Source organism: Columba livia, chromosome 4 (genome assembly GCF_036013475.1).
Source record: "Columba livia isolate bColLiv1 breed racing homer chromosome 4, bColLiv1.pat.W.v2, whole genome shotgun sequence".
NCBI classification, from domain to species: Eukaryota; Metazoa; Chordata; class Aves; order Columbiformes; family Columbidae; genus Columba; species Columba livia.
The window spans coordinates 827,096-845,487 of record NC_088605.1 but is presented as its reverse complement, the minus strand read 5'-3'; the positions used below and the strand labels follow the sequence as shown (position 1 = coordinate 845,487).

Below are 18,392 nucleotides of genomic sequence, written 5' to 3'. Positions count from 1 at the left end.
CAAAGCCAGGCTTGGCAAGGAGAAGGACTTTGGAGCCACGCAATGAAACACACACCCATGGACGGGCAGGGACAATCCCGGCTCCTGCGTCCAAGGTCAGGATGGAGAAGCAAGAAGTGCAGAGACCGCGGTCCTGGGCAAGGGCTCCAGGCCCAGAATTCATCCCTTTCCCAGGGAGAAGGGGTAGGACGGTCCCTGCAGACAGGGACCCCCCTTCACCTCCCAAACCCAGCCCTAAGGGGAGCAGAGCAGGGTGGAGGGACCCCCATGGCCGTGGGGGGTCAGACCACCCACGGAAAGGCCACCCCAAGCCATGTCCAACAGCAGGAGAGGTTTGGGCATGGGAGGAACAGCATCCAGGGCCAAAATTCAGATGTTCGCAAGGGAGATGGTGGGAATTCTGGGCTGGCTTTCCAGGAACAAGCTCCCTCCTCTGCTCCCCAGACAGAAGGACAAAAGTGAAACACAAACAAAGCCAAGAATGAATCTGGGGTCAAAGGGGATAACTCAATTCATCGCAGGGTGTTTTGTTTGCGAAATGTTTGTTTCAGTAAAGAAACGGCAAGTTCTTCCACTTTGAGACCGCTGCAGCCAAGTGTTCTGGCTTCACCACGGCCCTCTCATCCTTCCACCTCCTGTTTTAATTGTTCCCCGAGTTTGAAGGTGCCTCAATAGGCTTCAACCCCCCCCAGGGACCGAAGTATTCGCTGGGGTCCCTCAGCTGCAACCCCTGTCCTGCCCCCGGAGCCCCCGTGGCTGGGGAGCAGCAGGGGCTGTGTGCACCCCTATAAAAGAGCCTGTGCCCCCAATCATAGCTTTTTGTCCCTAAAAAGCTGATGTGAGGTTTCCACACAGCATGATGAGGCTCCTGCAAGGTCGGGGAGAGCTGCAGCCCTACAGAGCCCCTTCAGCATCCGTGTTTTCCCAGGGGGCTGATCTGTTTTGTCCTGCCTTCGGGGCTGTGGACATGGCTAGTGAAATATTTTTTCTGACCTTTGCTGGGCATTTAAAATATAAAAATTCCGTAACGCAACACGTGGTGTCTGTTGTTTTGATTAAAGAAAAGTCAAGTACAAGCAAGAGCTCACCTCACTTTGCAGCTACTCTCTGATCCTTGTGGGTCCCTTCCAACTCAGGACATTCTATGATTCAAATTAGCCTAATGAGGAGCAGGTTTCAGGGTGGGCTCGGAGGAGGTTCTCAGGGACACGGGTTAGTACTGGAGCCAGGTTATGGTTGGACTTGATGATGCTGAGGGACTCTTCCAACTGAAATGGTGCTGTGATGCTATGAGAAGTGAGCTGCCTCTCTCCCCCCACCTGTCCTGTCACCTTCTGCCACGTCTGACTGTTCTTCAGCCAGGATCAACACCCAGCGCGGCGCTGAGCTGCACGAGCAACCACGATCCTGCTTGGCCTCCCAAAGTACTGCAAAATACCTAATGCCTTCTGGCTGACACTGGAGGCTGTGCTGCCATCCAGAGCCCTGCACAGGCTGCAGAGCTGCGCGGGGAAACATTGAATGAAACAGAACAAGCGCAAGTGTAGAGTCTTGAATCTGGGCAGGAACAACCCCAGGTTCAGTGTAAGTTGGGGAATGACCTATTAGAGAGCAGTGTAGGGGAAAGGGACCTGGGGGTCCTGGGGACAGCAGGGTGACCATGAGCCAGCACTGGGCCCTTGTGGCCAGGAAGCCAATGGGACCTGGGGTGGGTTAGAAGGGGGTGGTCAGTGGGTCAGAGAGGTTCTCCTGCCCCTCTGCTCTGCCCTGGGGAGACCACACCTGGAATATTGTGTCCAGTTGTGGCCCCTCAGTTCCAGCAGGACAGGGAACTGCTGGAGAGAGTCCAGCGCAGCCACCAAGATGCTGGAGGGAGTGGAGCATCTCCCGTGTGAGGAAAGGCTGAGGGAGCTGGGGCTCTGGAGCTGGACAAGAGGAGACTGAGGGGGGACTCATTCCTGGGGATCAATATGGAAAGGGGGAGTGTCAGGAGGATGGAGCCAGGCTCTTCTGGTGACAACCAGGGACAGGACAAGGGGCAATGGGTGCAAACTGGAACACAGGAGGTTCCACTTAAATTTGAGAAGCAACTTGTTGGGGTGAGGGTGGCAGAGCCTGGCCCAGGCTGCCCAGGGAGGTTGTGGAGTCTCCTTCTGTGCAGACATTCCAACCCGCCTGGACACCTTCCTGTGTAACCTCATCTGGGTGTTCCTGCTCCATGGGGGGATTGCACTGGATGAGCTTTCCAGGGCCCTTCAGCCCCTGACATCCTGGGATTCCGTGATACCCTGAAACACCCTGCTCAGCTGCCTTCACCTCTGGGTCAGCATCTCCAAATGTCCCCTGAGCCAAAGCAGTGATGGAGTTTGCACCTTTGGTTCCTCAAATGCAGGTGTAAATCATAGAACCACAGAATCATTTTGGTTGGAAAAGACCTTCAAACTCATGGAGTCCGTTCCCCCACCCCTGTCCCTGCCCCGTGTCCTGAGAACCTCATGTCCGTCTGTCCAGCCCTCCAGGGCTGGTGACTCCAGCACTGCCCTGGGCAGCCTGTTCCAATGCCCCACAGCCCTTTGGGGAAGAAATTGTTCCCAGATCCAAGCTCAGCCTCCCCTGGTGCAACTTGAGGCCGTTTCCTCTTTTTCTAAATGGATGATCCAGCCCAGGGAATCAATAGGAAAACTCCCGCCAGTAGCCACGGGGATCAGTTTTGCTCCCAGTGCTCGCTGCAGGCTGTGCCCCATGAGAAGAGTCAATCCATACATCTACATCTTGGTTTATTCAGTGCACTCGTGTCTGCACAGCACCCACCCTCTCCGGCTTCCACACCCTGTGCCACCAACAAGCACATTCACAGTTAACGCTGGTCAACAAATGGAAAAAAAAAGCTTGAAGGCCAATTTTTCCTTTTCTCTTCCAAAGTAACTGCAGTAAAAAAGGGGGAAGCCAAAAGAAATCTGAAATTCTGCCATTTTTGGAGCATAAATGTAAGAAGAGTGTGAGCCCTGGGCTTCTCCTCCCCACCCTGCCCTCAACCTCAGGTGCAACGAGACCCGGGGAGAAGAGCGAGCATGAATATCCAACGTAACCTTGGCCAAAACCAGTTCCTAGGGGACCCCAACTCCACATTGAGCCCTGAGTTGGGGTCCCACGGTGGCCGCAGCCCCAAATCTGCGCCCGGCACAACCATCGCCCGCGGTTCTTGTAAAGAATATTTATGGGAGGGAATTTCCCTCCCCTCACCTCCTTCAAAAAAAAGTTAATAAACCCCTGGCAAAACAAACCAACGGAATTTTCATTAAGCAGAGCAGCAAATTTGGGTGGAAGGCCTGCTTTTCCCAGGGGGAACTGACGTCTCCCGCTCGTCACCTCCACCAAAGCCAAGGGACAAGGAGCAGGAGCGACTGCGGGTCTGGAGCGAGCCCGGCAAAGGCGCGGAAACGTCCGGGTGGGAAACGGCGCTGGGGGTGGAGGTTGAAGAAAGAGAAACGGTTTGTAAAATCAGTCGCATTTAACCCGTGGCTTTGCCATGGGAAAGCGGCGGCAGAGGAGCGGCAGGGAGACGGTTGCTCTGCCGCTCTCGAAAAGCAGCGTCGCGCAGCAGAACTGCTGCCACGCAATGTCATTTTAAGGGAAAACTGACCCAAAAAAAAGTTACAAAAGAAAGGGGGAGAGTTTAAACTGCAGATTCAGAATACACCCCAAAAAGAATAGTCAAACTAAACTGAACGTTGAGTAGATTTTTCTGTTAAAAAATACAAAGCGGTGCCTTTGCAGCTTGCTGGGCTTGCAGACGCAACACCAGTCCAGCCGTGGCTGCCCCCCCAGCCGAGGCTGCGGGCTGGGAGGGGGCAGAAAATCCCTTTTTGGGGTTTCAGCCCTAAAACCGACTGCACCTGCTCTGCCCGCAGCCCTGGAGTTACGTCTGTGCCGCCACGCGGGAGCAGCAAACGCACCCTCGGGTGCTGTGACCCCCGGATCCCCCACCCACAGCTGCCTCTGCGAAGGGGTCACTGGCTGTCCCCACCGCCCTGGGTGCAGCGAAGGGACATCACTTGCCCGGCTCACACTTTAATCAGAATCAAAGGCACAACCTGCACCCCAACCCTCCTACGCACGTTGTTCCCTGATCCACTTTTCTCCCTCGTGCTTTCTGCGCTGGGCTGGGAAAAGTCCTTTTTTCTTTTCAGTTTGCAGCAGTGAAGTTTCCTGTCCCAAGACTCATTGTGCTGTGATTTTTACAGACACGCTCCAGTTACTTTACCGAGACAAGATGAAGCACAATTGTAAATTATTGAGACAAACCCACAAGTGGCAAGGGGACGGGAAGCCCGTGAGGTGGTCAGTCGTAGTTAGTGCCCGCGGTTGCTTTTCCTTCCGATGACACTTGTTCACTCGGGCCAACGTTTGCAAACTCCACCGTCCAGCTCCCAATCGATGCTGAAGCGTCTCAGGCCAAGGCGCCAGCGTCGCGGGGCGCTGAGCATGCCGACGTCCCAGCTCCTGGCTGGGGGGGACATGAGAAGCCAGCTCGTGTGACATGCCAGGGACCGGGGGTGGCCTTGGTACAGGCAATTAACAATTACTTAACACTTGAAGAGCTAACACTTAGAGAGCTAACCCTTAGCCCACAACACAACAGCCTTGCTTAGCTTTGTGTAACTTATTGTACGAGGAACAGGAGTTTGCTGACGTCTTGCATCCTTGGGTGAACTAGAGACAGAAACTTGGGCACAGGACAGGAGGTACACCAGTTCTAACCAACTCAGCAGTCTGAGACCTCACCAACTCATCACAGAATCGTAGAATCACAGAATGGACTGGGTTGGAAAAGCCCTCAGAGATCATCCAGTCCAACCCTTGGTCCAGCTCCTGTCCATTGACTAGATCATGGCACTAAGTGCCATGGCCAATCTCAGTTTCAAAACCTCCAGGGCCGGTGAGTCCAGCACCTCCCTGGGCAGCCATTCCAATGCCTGACCACTCTCTCTGCAAAGAATTGCTTCCTAATCTCCAGCCTAAACTTAAGTTTAAGCCCCCTTGTCCTATTGCTGACTGCCTGGGAGAAGAGACCAATCCCCACCTGGCTAGAACTGCCCTTCAGGTAGTTCTAGAGAGTGCTGAGCTCAGCTCTAAGCCTCCTCTTCTCCAGACTAAACAAGCCCAGCTCCCTCAGCCTCTCCCCATAGGGCTTGTGTTCCAGTCCCTTCCCCAGTCTTGTTGCTCTTCTCTGCACCCGCTCCAGCACTTCAATCTCTTTCCTGAGCTGAGGGGCACAGAACTGAACACAACAGTCCAGGTGACTCCATAGACCAAAGGTGAGCGTGTACAGAGAAGATGACTCTGGTTCACGATCATTGCACAGGTGCAACCAGGAGGAGCCGGAGGTGCAGACTATGGAAATGGTCTCCCAGAACTCATTGTAATAAGAACTGCCTTCTCGGGACGGGGTATGACCATGTACAGGCATTCCTAGGACTTTCACAAATATGTAACACATTCCAGCACTTAACCAAGCTCACAGCTACTGGAAATTCACACCCGTCATAGGTGGAATTATTCCCCCGTATGTCCAGCGCTGTGTAAATACAGACTCCTTTACAATCTCAAGGGTTGTAAGGTCATTTCCATGCCTCAACCTTGCCCGAGAGCACCAGCCTGGATCTCAGCAGCCTTGGGGCAGGTGGGCACGGGCAGGAGCAGCTGCAGCCCGAACCGGCACAGCCTGGCGGCCCCGACTGCCGAGTGCTGCCCAAAAGCTTGATTTTATTCCTCAGCCCAAAGCCTGGGAGCCTTGAGCTGGGCAGGCGCTGCAGCACACGATGTGCAGTCCTGATCAAGCAAAGCCTGCTCAGCTGTGGGGAGGACTTGCACGGCAAACAACTAAAGCAGAGAACTTAGCACGAGGGATCGTAGAATCATAGAATGGTTTGGGTGGAAGGGACATTCAAAGCCCATCCAGTGCCACCCCGCCATGACAGGGACATCTTCACCAGCTCAGGTTGCTCAGAGCCCCGTCCAGCCTGGCCTGAAACGGTGCAGATTCAGGAGTAAAATCACAGCTGAGCGCCACGCTGTCCACCCTGTGCATTAGAACTATTGAGAGATGGTTGGAAAGATTTTGGAAGAGAAAAAGGGGAAAAGAAAAGGCCAGTGAAATCACCCTAGAAACGCAGCTCCAGAAATCACTGGTTGTGTTATGCCCCCACGTAGGCTCAGCTCAGAAAAGCCTGGCCCCAAAATGCTTTAGGTCAAACAAGTGCTGGTCCCCAGGTGGTATCATTAGCTACACAACTCCATTTTTAGTGAAAATTGACCCAAACAAAAATTTTAAAAGAATGGGGGAGAGTTTAAGCTGCAGATTCTGAATCTGCCCCAAAAAGAATAGTCAAACTAAACTGAATGTTGGGTAGATTCTTCTGTTTAAAAATGATGTTGTCTTCAACTTCTTTCCAAATGGTTGGTACATTATTCACTGGTGCTTTTGCCTGCCCCAAACCTTGTCTATTTTACCTGTAGAAATAAACAACTAAATGGGAGTTGAAGCGATGGGTCCAGAAGGGAAAAGCTGACTGCCCAGCTCAGGCAGTCATGGAATCATGGAATCATAGAATCATTTTGGTTGGAAAAGACCCTTACGGTCATCGAGTCCTACCAAGTCACCACATGTAGCAAGGAGAGAGGTGCAGCTCCAGCTCCGAACCTCCAGCCTGAACCCACCCTGGGACACGACTGCAGATACAGAATCACAGAGTCATTTTGGTTGGAAAAGACCTTTAAGATCATTGAGTCCAATCATTAGCACAGATCAGTGGATTGTAAAGTCATGGAATCACAGAATCAGACAATCACTTCGGCTGGAAAGGCCCCTCAAGATCATAAAGTTCAACCATACCCCACCCTGTCCCTGCCCCATGTCCTGAGAACCTCATGTCCGTCTGTCCAGCCCTCCAGGGCTGGTGACTCCAGCACTGCCCTGGGCAGCCTGTTCCAATGCCCCACAGCCCTTTGGGGAAGAAATTGTTCCCAGATCCAACCTCAACCTCCCCTGGCGCAACTTGAGGCCGTTTCCTCTGCTCCTGGCGCTTGTGAATAGAAACACTGAGATGCCACCAAAGAGATGAATAAAGAGCAGAAGTGGCTGATACTGAAACTCTACGTCTTGCTGTTATGGGCAGTGAAACGCAAGGCCAGAGGCACACCTGAGGGGCAGATCTCTTAAGCTCAGGCTTTTCTAGCCTGAGGTACCACCCAGCCTTTTAAACAGGAAGGAAGGAAATGCCAGCACACGTTAAATCCACCAAAGGGAACAGGAGACCATGAACAGCTCCACCAAATGCCTCTGAGGCCACTTCCAGCAATCAGGGTCACCTACAGATTTCTGTGCCATGCACACACAAGTCAGCACCAACAGGTCTCAAAGAGGACACATCTGCTGGCAGAGGAACCCAAGGGCCATCGACACATGAAGCACCAGCAGGACCAGTGTGGCCAGACACCTTCCAGCTGTGCTCCAGAAGGAGGAACAGCAACCCCAGCGGCACGTCCAGCTGTCCACACGGGACAGCTGAGACCCCTCAGGCTCCTGGTACAGAGAGATGTGCTTTCTGCAACAGCAAACATTCTGTTATCCCTCCTCCGGAAAAGCAAATCTGACACCTGGTGTTAAACACAGGGGAAGGACGAGTTTGTGGTCGTTCAGTGTGGGGTGGTGGAGGAGAGGGAGGGAAAACAGAGACTAAAGGAAGGTTAAAGCCAGACACAACCTCACATCAGAGATCTGCATCGCTCTCTTCCCCAGCCCTGTACCCACACAAGTTCCCCTGCATCACACAAAGTAAGAACCAGTGTCACCTTCCCATCGCTGTGACGTTTTCCATACCTGCGCAGGAATAAGAGGCTCTTTGTCATCAATGTCAATGAGGACGTCATCCCTGGGCGTGAGGCTCACGTCATCTGCAATCAGAGCAAGCACGAGCATGACCAGGACATCCAGCTGCTGGAAACCCCAAAGCTGAGCCACCTTGGGATCAAGCTCCAGGAGAAATCTGAGCCTTGCCCAGAGACTCCACAGCAGCCAAAGCCCATTGAATCGTAGAATCACTGAATCGTTTTAGCTGAAAAAGCCCCTCAAGGTCATGGAGTCCAACCATAACCCACCCTCGGCACTGCCCCATGTCCTGAGAACCTCATGTCCGTCTGTCCAGCCCTCCAGGGATGGTGACTCCAGCACTGCCCTGGGCAGCCTGTTCCAATGCCCCACAGCCCTTTGAGGAAGAAATTGTTCCCACATCCAACCTCAACCTCCCCTGGCGCAACTTGAGGCCGTTTCCTCTGCTCCTGGCGCTTGTTCCTGGGGAGCAGAGCCCGACCCCCCTGGCTCCAAGCTCCTTTCAGGCAGTTCAGAGATCAGAAGGTCTCCCCTCAGCTCCTGTTCTCCAGCTGAACCCCCCAGCTCCCTCAGCCGCTCCATCACACTTGTGCTCCAGCCCCTCACCAGCCCCATTCCCTTCTCTCCACTCACTCCAGCACCTCAAGGCCTTTCTTGGCATGAGGAGCCCAGAACTGAACACAGTTCCTGGGGGTTGAACACCTTGGCCAAGGGACAACCCATCTCAGCAACCCACCCCAGCGCTAAACTCCTTCTTGGCATCTCCTGGGCTTTTTGTATCAGACCTACAGATGGGCTGAGCTAGAAGCAGAATCATAGAATCATTCGGGTTGGAAGAGACCCTCAAGATCATCAAGTCCAACCACAACCTGACATACATACATACAGCAACCCACAGCTCCTCCTGGAGATGATCATGGGTGTGGAACCAACACGGTCCTCATGGCAGCACGTACCTGAGGGCTCCTGGGGACCACTCGTCTCCTCTTCGTAGGGGTTACAGTAGAAGTCCTCCAAGGAGCGGATGGTGCACTGTCCCACCACGGGCCTTCGGCCAAACGGCCTGTTGTCAATGATTTTGATGATGATGGGGGGGCTGTACAGGCTCTCCTGGGGTAAACGCTGTGGGGAGAGGAGAGGGACCCCATAACTACGCAGGACAGGGAGGGCAGCAGCTCTGAGTCTCCCCAGAGGGAAGCAAGGCTGAGCAGGACACAACTAGCGCCATCACAGGGTGCATTTTTAATGGGACCTTTGGAGGTCCTTCCCAACCAGCTCTCATCACTGCACGGTGGGGACCAGGTCCTCACCACTTCCATGAAGAGCACAGAGACATCAAAGTTGGGGTTCTTCTTGACGTTCTTGATGACGCAGGACTGCACGAGCTGCCCACTACACTCCACTATCAGGCTGGGGGAGGTGACGCTGGCCAGCTGGTAGCTCTTGAGGTTCCTCAGCCCCCAGGCCAGGATCTGAAGGGTGAGAGGAACAGACAGGAAAGAATGAGCCAAAAATCTGCCCCCGGGTCTCTCACCGAGCTTCTCAGTGATGGAGGTAAACGTGAAGGTTGGAAAACCAGGAAGGAGAGATGAATCAACCACGTGGGACAACTTGTGCTGGGAAAAGCCAAGTCGTACCCATATGCACCAATAAACCAGGTCCACAACTGAAGGGACCATCTTTCTTTTGGGCAAGCACCCTGGTGCAAGGCAGACCCTCCTAAAAAAGCAGGTGTGAGCCAGGGTTGCGCTCTGCCCTCGGACATGGCCGCTTGGTGAGACACTTCCCCAGGAAGACAATGAGGCTGTGCTGAGGGAAGCCCTGGTGGGACACAGGGACCAGTGACAGGCGTGTGATGGGAACAGAAGAGAACATGGGCCAACTTATTGGTCCATTGAGGCAACCACGGCCAGTAGGAGCGAAGGGAACGGTGGGTTTTGCAGACAGGCCAACCCTACAGCCAGGCTTGCTCTGTTCAAATGCTTTAGAGAGACAACCAATGGACAGGACCAGCTCCCAGCACTGCAGGACTCTGGATCCACAGAGTTTGGCTCGGATGCCATTTCTGAGCCTCATCCCCCATGCGGGACACCCGTTTGGGGTGTTACCTGCGAGGGGGCGGGCGGTCTCCCCATCACTCACCTCGATGGCCGTGCGCTGCAGCACCGGTTTGATTCCTTGGGGGACCATGTAAATGTTGGGCTCCCGCTGGGGCGGGGGGTACGGCAGGTCCAGGTCCGCGGACTGCGGGGACACAGAGGGGCGAAGGACACGTCAGGACACGGCACTGGGGACACCAACCCCGTCACCTCCCCCTCCCCACGCTGCGTCCTTCTCTGCAAAACTCATCTCCCCCTGAAGTCCAGGACACTGAGACAGGGGGAGGGGAGGGCTGGGAGGATAAAGGCACTTGCAAAGTGCTTCTCTCCCTTTAATCTGACCCTGGAAAAGATCAAACCTCTGCTCAGAGCCATCCCTGAGCTTTCCCGAGGGATCCGCCTTTCGTCAAGGTTCAGCCTCCTTTTGGGGAGGAAGGGATGAAAGAGCATCCATCCCACACCAGGACCCTGGTGAGATAGTTATGCAGAGGGATGAGGACAGGAGATGAAGCAGCAGCAGCAGGGGGTTAATTAGAATCATAGATTAGCTTGGGTTGGAGGAACCTTTCCAGCCCCCCAGTCCCCCTGCCATGAGCAGGGACATCTTCACCAGCTCAGGTTGCTCAGAGCCCCGTCCAGCCTGGCCTGGGATGTCTCCAGGGATGGTTCATCCACCACCTCTCTGGCCAACCTGGGCCAGGTTCTCACCACCCTCAGGGCAACAATTTCTTCCTTGAGTTGGCCAGCGTGAGGAGCTGTGACCAGGCCACAGTGTAGTGGGGCAGCATGGTGGGATGGATGGTCAGCATCACCTCCAGATGCGGGAAGGGGCTGTTGTTCACCCAGCAGCTCAGATACAAACTGTACCTGGCAGCCACCAACCCGCCGGCACAGGACAGGGGCAGATGAAGCTGTCTGTGCGCCCTGGATACAGAAGGACGTTTCCTTCAGGGTGAGAGCAAATATAAAAGGCAGGTGAAGGACTCAAGATTTGCCTTCCCAGAGGAGGAAAGCTCAGAGCCTTCCGCAGGGCTTGGGTTCCTCTTGACCTGCATGTTCGACTTCAGAGCCACCAAAAAGGTGGGAATGAAAGCAAAACCCTCTAAAAAATGCAACCCTCAGCCAAGGGCAGTTGGAAACAATTTAGCAGCCCAGCATTCTTTTCTGGCTGGAGTATTATTGCATTAAGTTAAGTGTGTATGTGTATTTCAATTATAGGATTGGTTCAGGTTTATATTTGTACGTACATAAATGCTCTACAAAGGGAATTTTCCCGGTGGCATGTCAGACATCCTAGACGCTAAGCTTTCGTTTTCATTGGCAGTCACTGGCGGCTGCTGAATCGAGCTGCTTGTCAGCTGAAGACTTCAGGTAACTTGGTTTTGGGGGCAGCTGTCAGGGTTCTCAGAGGGGACAGACAGCAAATCTGGGTCACGGAGTCCACAGCAACGGTCCATGCGGGCAGGGAAGGGCGGGTTACCCGGGAGGTGAAGGGGGCGCAGCGGAGCATCCCCAGCATCGCTCGGGTGCTCGGCACTCCTGGTAACCAGCCTGCTTACCCAGAGCCTTGATTTCATCAAATCACAGCATCACAGAATCATCTTGGTTGGAGAAGACCCTCAAAATCACCAAGTCCAACTGTTCCCCCACGCCTGTCCCTGCCCCACATCCTGAGAACCTCATGTCCGTCTGTCCAGCCCTCCAGGGCTGGTGACTCCAGCACTGCCCTGGGCAGCCTGTTCAATGCCCCACAGCCCTTTGGGGAAGAAATTGTTCCCACATCCAACCTCAACCTCTCCTGTCTCCTTAATAAGACATTGCACCATCAACATGAGTCGATCCTTCCTTGGGTAGAAGGATAAACTGAATGGCCCTTGAAGATCTATCCTCAGCTTCCACCTGTGATCCAGAGCACTTAGAGCACACCAAGGTGACTGAAGCAAGAAGAGCCTCGGTTTATTCTTGTTTAGCGATGTGTGCTCATTCCTGGCTTTAAATGTGCATAAGCTGCATTCAAGTTGCACAAGAGAGATGTAGATCTGGAGAAGCCACCTAGACCATCTCTAAATGCCAAGGTGAGCTCAGACTCCACACAGCCCCTCCGAGATGGCTGCACAGTCTGTTCCCAAAAAGTTGTTCATTTTTTCCCCTAACGGAGCATCTAAATCTTCACTGATGCAAATGATATATGTTGCACTTCATTATAGTCATAGAATCACAGAACAGTTTGGGTTGGAGGGACCTTCCCAGGTCCCCCAGTGCCACCCCTGCCATGAGCAGGGACATCTTCACCAGCTCAGGGTGCTCAGCCATTGGACTAAAGATCATTTCGGCAAATCTGTGTGGGAAAGGGGAAAGCCCTGGGAAAGAGCTCCTGCCTGTCCCCGTCCCCCCGGTTCAACAGCAGCTTTGAAAGGCAGCGGTGCACACTTGGCTCCTGACACTGCAACCTCTTCCACGAGCACCAGATGTTTCTAAGCCCTTCTCAATCCCTGCCGCTCTCCTGGATGTTTCACAGTGGTTCTCTTGGTTCTCCGCATTAAATGTTGCAGCAGATGAGACAGAAGTGAGCAGTGAGTCCTGGGGACAAGGCAGGCGCAGGAGGGGGAGAACGGGGAACAAGCAATTCCCAGACACAGCTCTCAACCCAGACACAGCAGGCGGGATGGAGGAGACATCCATAAAGGGACATTTGGGGTCTGCTGGCACCTGGGGTGGTTTGAACAAGATAAATCAGCGGGAATTTGGGTGAAAGGGAGCTCTGGAGATCACTTAGTCCAACCCTGACTTTGATACAGGGCTGGAAGAGCGGTGAGTGAAAGCCAACACAGATCAGAGCAGTTAAAGCCATGGCTGGGAAGGTCTCCCAGTTTGAGAGCACAGCTGGGCCGCGTTGTTTCAAGAAGGGCTTAAACCCCAGTGCTTGGAGGGGTCATAGAATCATCGAATGTCCTGAGCTGGAAGGGAATCTTGCCCCAGAAGACTCGTCCCATCTGCACCAGGAATGCAGTACAAAACAATCTGGTGTCAGTCTGGTCGTTCAGATAGATCACGAACCTGAACGATGCATATATATGGGCCTGATTCTCCAGAAGGCTCGATTTTTACTAAGAGCACTGGAGACATGAGGTGGGCATCACCCTTGTGGCCGCAGCCTCAGTGGGGCGGTCTGGCCGGGCCACGGCTGAAGGCGCTGGTCTGAGAGTGTCTGCTGGGACTTTGCTCGTTTCTGGTCAACGGAACAGAGGAACCGAGGAGAGGTGAGTGTTTGGGGAGCAAAGGTACCCGTTGGAGGAGCCCCTCGTAGAACAAGGCAGGGGTGCAGAGCTGCAGAGTGCCCCGTCCAGCAAAGGCATGGCAAGAAACGGAGGAGAAAGACCAGAGAGATGGTTACGTATGCACGAGCTCACCCATCTCAGCCCACGCGGAGCACAAAAATGCGCCCCACACCATCAGGAAAGGCCGCTTGGGTGGAAGAAACCCATCTGCAAAAATGTGTTCAGCCCATCCAGATTTTCATGGAGATGTGGGCAGGTTCTTTGCATGCCCCAAGTCCTTCCTAGCACACCTCCCCGACTTCGGGGTTCACTGGCTCCCAGTGCCACCACGACACTCAAACAGATGTGATGCTCCTTCAGCTCCCTGCCTTGGGTTGTCCCAGATACCAGCCTGCCCTGAGAGCACCTGCTTCAGCTGATCTGCTCCGCAGGATCCACAAGGTCCGGGAGCAACTCTGACCCATTGCCCAAGTAGTAGCTTGGGATCCCAAAGAGATTTATTATTATTATTATTATTATTATTATTATTATTATTATTATTATTCAGAACAACTGGAGCAGTTGATTCATTGAGCCAATTTGGAATTGACAACTAACACCTGGAAAAACATTTCTAAACCTGGAAGAGGCAACGGAGAAAGGGATGTACACACACGGCTGGGCAATGTTTGCCTCTCTAACCTCCCAACTGGAAGTGTGGCAGTGGCTAAAGCAAAATCTGCAACCGGAGTGCAGCACATGCCCCAATTCATGGGGAATTCCCCATGAAAACTGCAGACCTTTCAACTGGGATTTCGGCCAAAGGTCAGCCCAGCATTTTGGCTTTCCCATGTTTTGTTTGGCAGGTTGAACACCAGTAGATCTCATGCACACGCATCCCACAAAGGTGAAATGTCACCCAACATGCTTCGCCATTGGGAACACGTCTTGGGTTAAGCACAGAGCCCATCTACTCTGCGCTGCTGGTGACCACCCAGGCTACTAAAATCCCGATGCTGTTGACTCAGCTCATCTGAAAAGAAGTGGCTGCCACGTCAAGGCACAATTTTAACAGTCCCCAAGATGACGAGACAAGTGAACCTCACAGACTCACCTCGTCCAGGCTGGAGGCCAGCTCGCTCTGGGGAAGAGGAGAGCAGACAGTTAGAGCAACGCTCGTCAGTAAGCACATCCTAGGGCTTACAACTGTAGCTGATAACTGAATGGGAAAAGGATGTTTCCCAAGTTCCTGCACACCAGTCCCCAGGTTTGAGAAGAAATCAGTGTAGGTGACTCAAAACCACTGAAAATCCAGTGACAGTTAAGGCCTTTGCTCAGCCAGGCTGAATGGGGGGAATCAAAGCCCTTCGTGATGGGGATTATTAAATTATCGCAGGGCAGGAAGGGAACGGTGTGTTCAAACCTGAGGAATCGTGTCAGGAATGGGGCACATTTGCCCTGTCTTAGGGATCAGAAGTGAGCTGCATCACTCGCTCCAGCCCTCTTTACCACCACCTGAAGGGAACTGGCATCTCAACGTGGGGATGGAGAAATGGCTGCACAAGAGTCCACTGAAACCTCTGCAGGAGAGCTGGTGGTGCAGCTCTGTCGGGGTGGGGATGGGTTGAGGGGTGCAGAGCTGCAAAGAGGAGAAAGGCCTTACCTCGAAGCCAGGGATGTGATGGACAGCTGGCTGCGGAGAAAAAAATAATGTATTTTCCATTTGCACTGCTGGTGCTAACTCAGCTTTATCTGGCAGAGAAACATCCATCCTCCCATAGCCACACGTTACCCACCCCTGCCCAGCGCTGGGCTGCAAAACCTGGGCAGGGCTGTTCACCCCATGTGGAGGCACCAGCAGAGCCTGAAATCCACCCAGCTGCTTTCTGCTGGGGTTAAACATGGTCCTTGGAGAAGAGAGTCCTCTCCAGGGGCACAGAACCCCAGCCTGGTGGGGCTGAAGGTCCCTCTGTAGATCCCCAGCCCCACCTGCTCATGCAGGGTCACAGAGCAGATCACACAGGATCCCAGAGCAGATCACACAGGTTGGTCCAGGGGGTCTGAATGTCTCAGAGCAGGAGACTCCACACCCGCTCTGGGCAGCCTGGGCCAGGCTCTGGCACCTCCCAGCAAACAAGTTTCTGCTCATGTTCACATGGAGCCTCCTGTGTTTCAGTCTGTGCCCGGTGCCCCTCACCCTGGCGTTGGGCACCACTGAACAGAGTCTGGTCCATCCTCTGACACCCACCCTGAGATACTGATCCATTGATCACATCCCTCTCAGCTTCTCTTCTCCACTCAACAGCCCCAGCTCCCTCACCCTGTCGCACAGCAGAGCCGGTTGCTCCTCACAGGAGCTGCTCCCACCACACCGCATTGGTGCAGCCAGCACTCAGCACCACGGCTGGGGCTGCTCAGAGCAACCATCGCGGGAAACTGAGGACAACCAAGCCCAGGTGGACACAACTCAGCACCGAGCAAAGGTTGAATCCTGCTGGGTGCGGAGGGACTCCAAGGGAAGAAGCCAGCACTGGAAACAGGATGGGGAGCTCACCTTCTCCCTCTGGATGAGCTCGAAGGCAGCCAGCAGCTCCCCGACGTTCCTGTTGGCCTTGATGACCGGGTGCCAGGAGAGCCGCGGCGAGCGGGTCAGGCTGGGCTTGCAGATGCAGCGCCCCATGAACTCATCCGCACCCTGAAAGGCAAACACGGGCACGAGGAGCTTTCTCCCCACCCCACCTCTCAGCGGAGTCCAGCACCACGCGCCTGCATCTCAGTCCAGGCCACCGCTCAGAAACCAGGCTCAGGGTCTGAACCACTACGGGACCAGTTCAGAAAAAATAGATGGTTTTGGTGCTCATATAGACTCCACTTTCCAAACTCCTCCCTGTAACTCCTAGGGATAGAAATGGATTTTCTTGTGCATTTTGGCTTAAACAGAAGGTGAAATTCCTACGGTATCACACGATTTCCAGAGCAGGAGCTCTGAGTATAGCATGAAGTATCAGCAGCTCTTAAAAAGCCCGTTCACTGGTCTGCAATGGGACCTTCAGCTGCCATTGCTGCTTCATGATGGTGTCTTTTGGAGGAGGGAGCACGAAAGGGTTCTGAGAGGTTCCTGAGACATTCCTGAGATGGAGTCTAAGTGCTCTTCACTCATGCACTGCACTTGCACAGAGTCCCAAGTCCCTTCTGCCCTTGTGACAGGCTACAGCCCAGGCTTTTTAGGAAGGACTCAAGGTTATCTCACCAGCCCCCAAATACCATCACTACGAGACACCTCAGACAGCTTTGGGAGCTGAGCAAACAACCTGCTGTGGCCCCTGTGTGCAGGACTGCTGCAGATCTTGTCCCACAAGGAAATACGGTTAACTTGGCCACTCTGCAAAACTCGATGCAGATGCAGCTTTGGTAACTAGAGCAGGACCACCAAGGCCATCCCTAGCTGAGCTGTTTGCTGAATTTGTGTCTTCTGGGTGCTCAGCTCAGTGGCTGAGCCGCCCGGAGATGTTTCAGCATCGCAACGCAGAGGGCAGGAGCGGTGTCACGCCTCTGTCCCCCCCACCCCAGCACACTCACACGAGGAAGGTCCAGCCCCTGCTGACACACTTACGTAGGTGTCGTGGTCATATATTTCCACCACGATGTTGGGAGGGGAGTCAGACACATTCTGGGGGTCCCCGAAGATCTCGATCTCATAGAAGATGAGTGTCTGGTCCCAGGTGGGGTTCAGGGTGTTCTTGATCACCACTGTCTTCTGGCTTTGGTGGAGGAAGGAGACAATGGCATAAGGATCTGCAAGAGACGACAGACACGAGACGGAGGGTGAATTAGAGCTCCCCGTCCAGGATGGAGAAGGAAATTCGTGGTCATTTAAGAGCCAGTGGCTTATGTGGGGAAGACTGAACAGGCTGAAGGAGCTGCAGGTCGCTCAGAAAAGGCAATGACATTCCCAGCACGTCCCAGGCAACTCCAGCGAAGAGCAGAATGTGGCCAAGTGCTCCAACACTTATCCCTCTGCACCAGTCAGCCGCGCTCAGGCACTTCCCAGGCCAGACGTGATGTCTGTGTGTTTGGAACCCTGCAAAGGCGCTGTCTTCACAGACCTGCCCCCTCCTGAACCCACCATGTCCTCTGAGGAGGACACAAAAGTGCATGAAGAACCTGCCTCCCACGTTTTTCTGTGGTACCCACCTCGCTCTATCTCCCAGCTCTTGTGTTAAGAGAGAAGGAGCATCCAGCCCTGCCCAGCTGCACTGACACGGGCTCATGGCAGGGGTGGCACTGGGAGAGCTAGGACGGTCCCTTCAATCCAAACTGTTCTGTGATTCCGTGACTGTGACTCTGTGACTGCTGCATCCCCAGTGACCAGTCCAGGTGGACTGCTGAGCTCCAGCTGCCTGCAAAGCCCAACCTCCGTGGTGGCAGGAGGCCCTTCAGAAGGACACAGGCCACCTCCTCCACGTGACACCCAGTGTGACGTGGCACCACAAGACACAGACACACCAGGCACTGTATGGGGTCCAGCTCACCCTGAAGCCCCAAGAGACCTGCCAGTGGCCAGGAGTGCGGCAGACCCTACAAATGCAACCCAGGATGGGTTCCCTCAACGTGCAAAGCAGCGTGTAGGGGAGGCTGAGGTTGGATGTGGGAACAATTTCTCCCCCAAAGGGCTGTGGGGCATTGGAACAGGCTGCCCAGGGCAGTGCTGGAGTCACCATCCCTGGAGGGCTGGACAGACGGACATGAGTTTCTCAGGAAATTGGGGCAGGGACAGATTGAGGTTGAGTTGGACTCAATGACCTTGAGGGTCTCTTCCAACCAAAATGACTCTGTGATTCTACACGCACCCCCCAACACCAGCCCTGTCCCGAGACCAGGAGTCACACTGGGAGCACAACGTGTCCTGCCTGCCCTGGAGATGCAGAACCATCCCACAGACACCCAAAAATGGGGCTGGCGGAGCAGGGCGCCATCCCCCCCGCCTCCTCTCCTCCAGGCACGGGGGTCACAGGGATGGGTTTTCTCTGCCCCACAGCAGACGTGCCCAGCGAGCCGGGGGGTGCGAGGTGACAGTGCGGCGAGCACTGCGAGCGCTGGGAAGAGCCTTTCCCACTTAGGTGCATTTTTCCAGTAAAAGCAAAG

At 54.2% G+C, this 18,392-nt stretch overlaps 1 protein-coding gene across 12 annotated transcripts in view; it reads right to left on the bottom strand.

Moving 5' to 3' along the window:
• The window catches only part of DYSF (dysferlin), a 107,955-nt gene that overhangs the window by 49,618 nt on the left and 39,945 nt on the right, over window positions 1–18,392 (bottom strand). For all 12 annotated transcript variants that reach the window (XM_065060155.1, XM_065060158.1, XM_065060160.1 and 9 more), the window contains 8 exons: window positions 16,861–17,042; window positions 15,802–15,942; window positions 14,911–14,940; window positions 14,362–14,388; window positions 10,034–10,135; window positions 9,202–9,363; window positions 8,848–9,013; window positions 7,883–7,956 (listed from right to left, as the gene is read on the bottom strand). In XM_065060155.1, coding sequence (XP_064916227.1) covers window positions 7,883–7,956; window positions 8,848–9,013; window positions 9,202–9,363; window positions 10,034–10,135; window positions 14,362–14,388; window positions 14,911–14,940; window positions 15,802–15,942; window positions 16,861–17,042 — 884 coding nt within the window. The remainder of the gene's footprint in view (window positions 1–7,882; window positions 7,957–8,847; window positions 9,014–9,201; window positions 9,364–10,033; window positions 10,136–14,361; window positions 14,389–14,910; window positions 14,941–15,801; window positions 15,943–16,860; window positions 17,043–18,392) is intronic.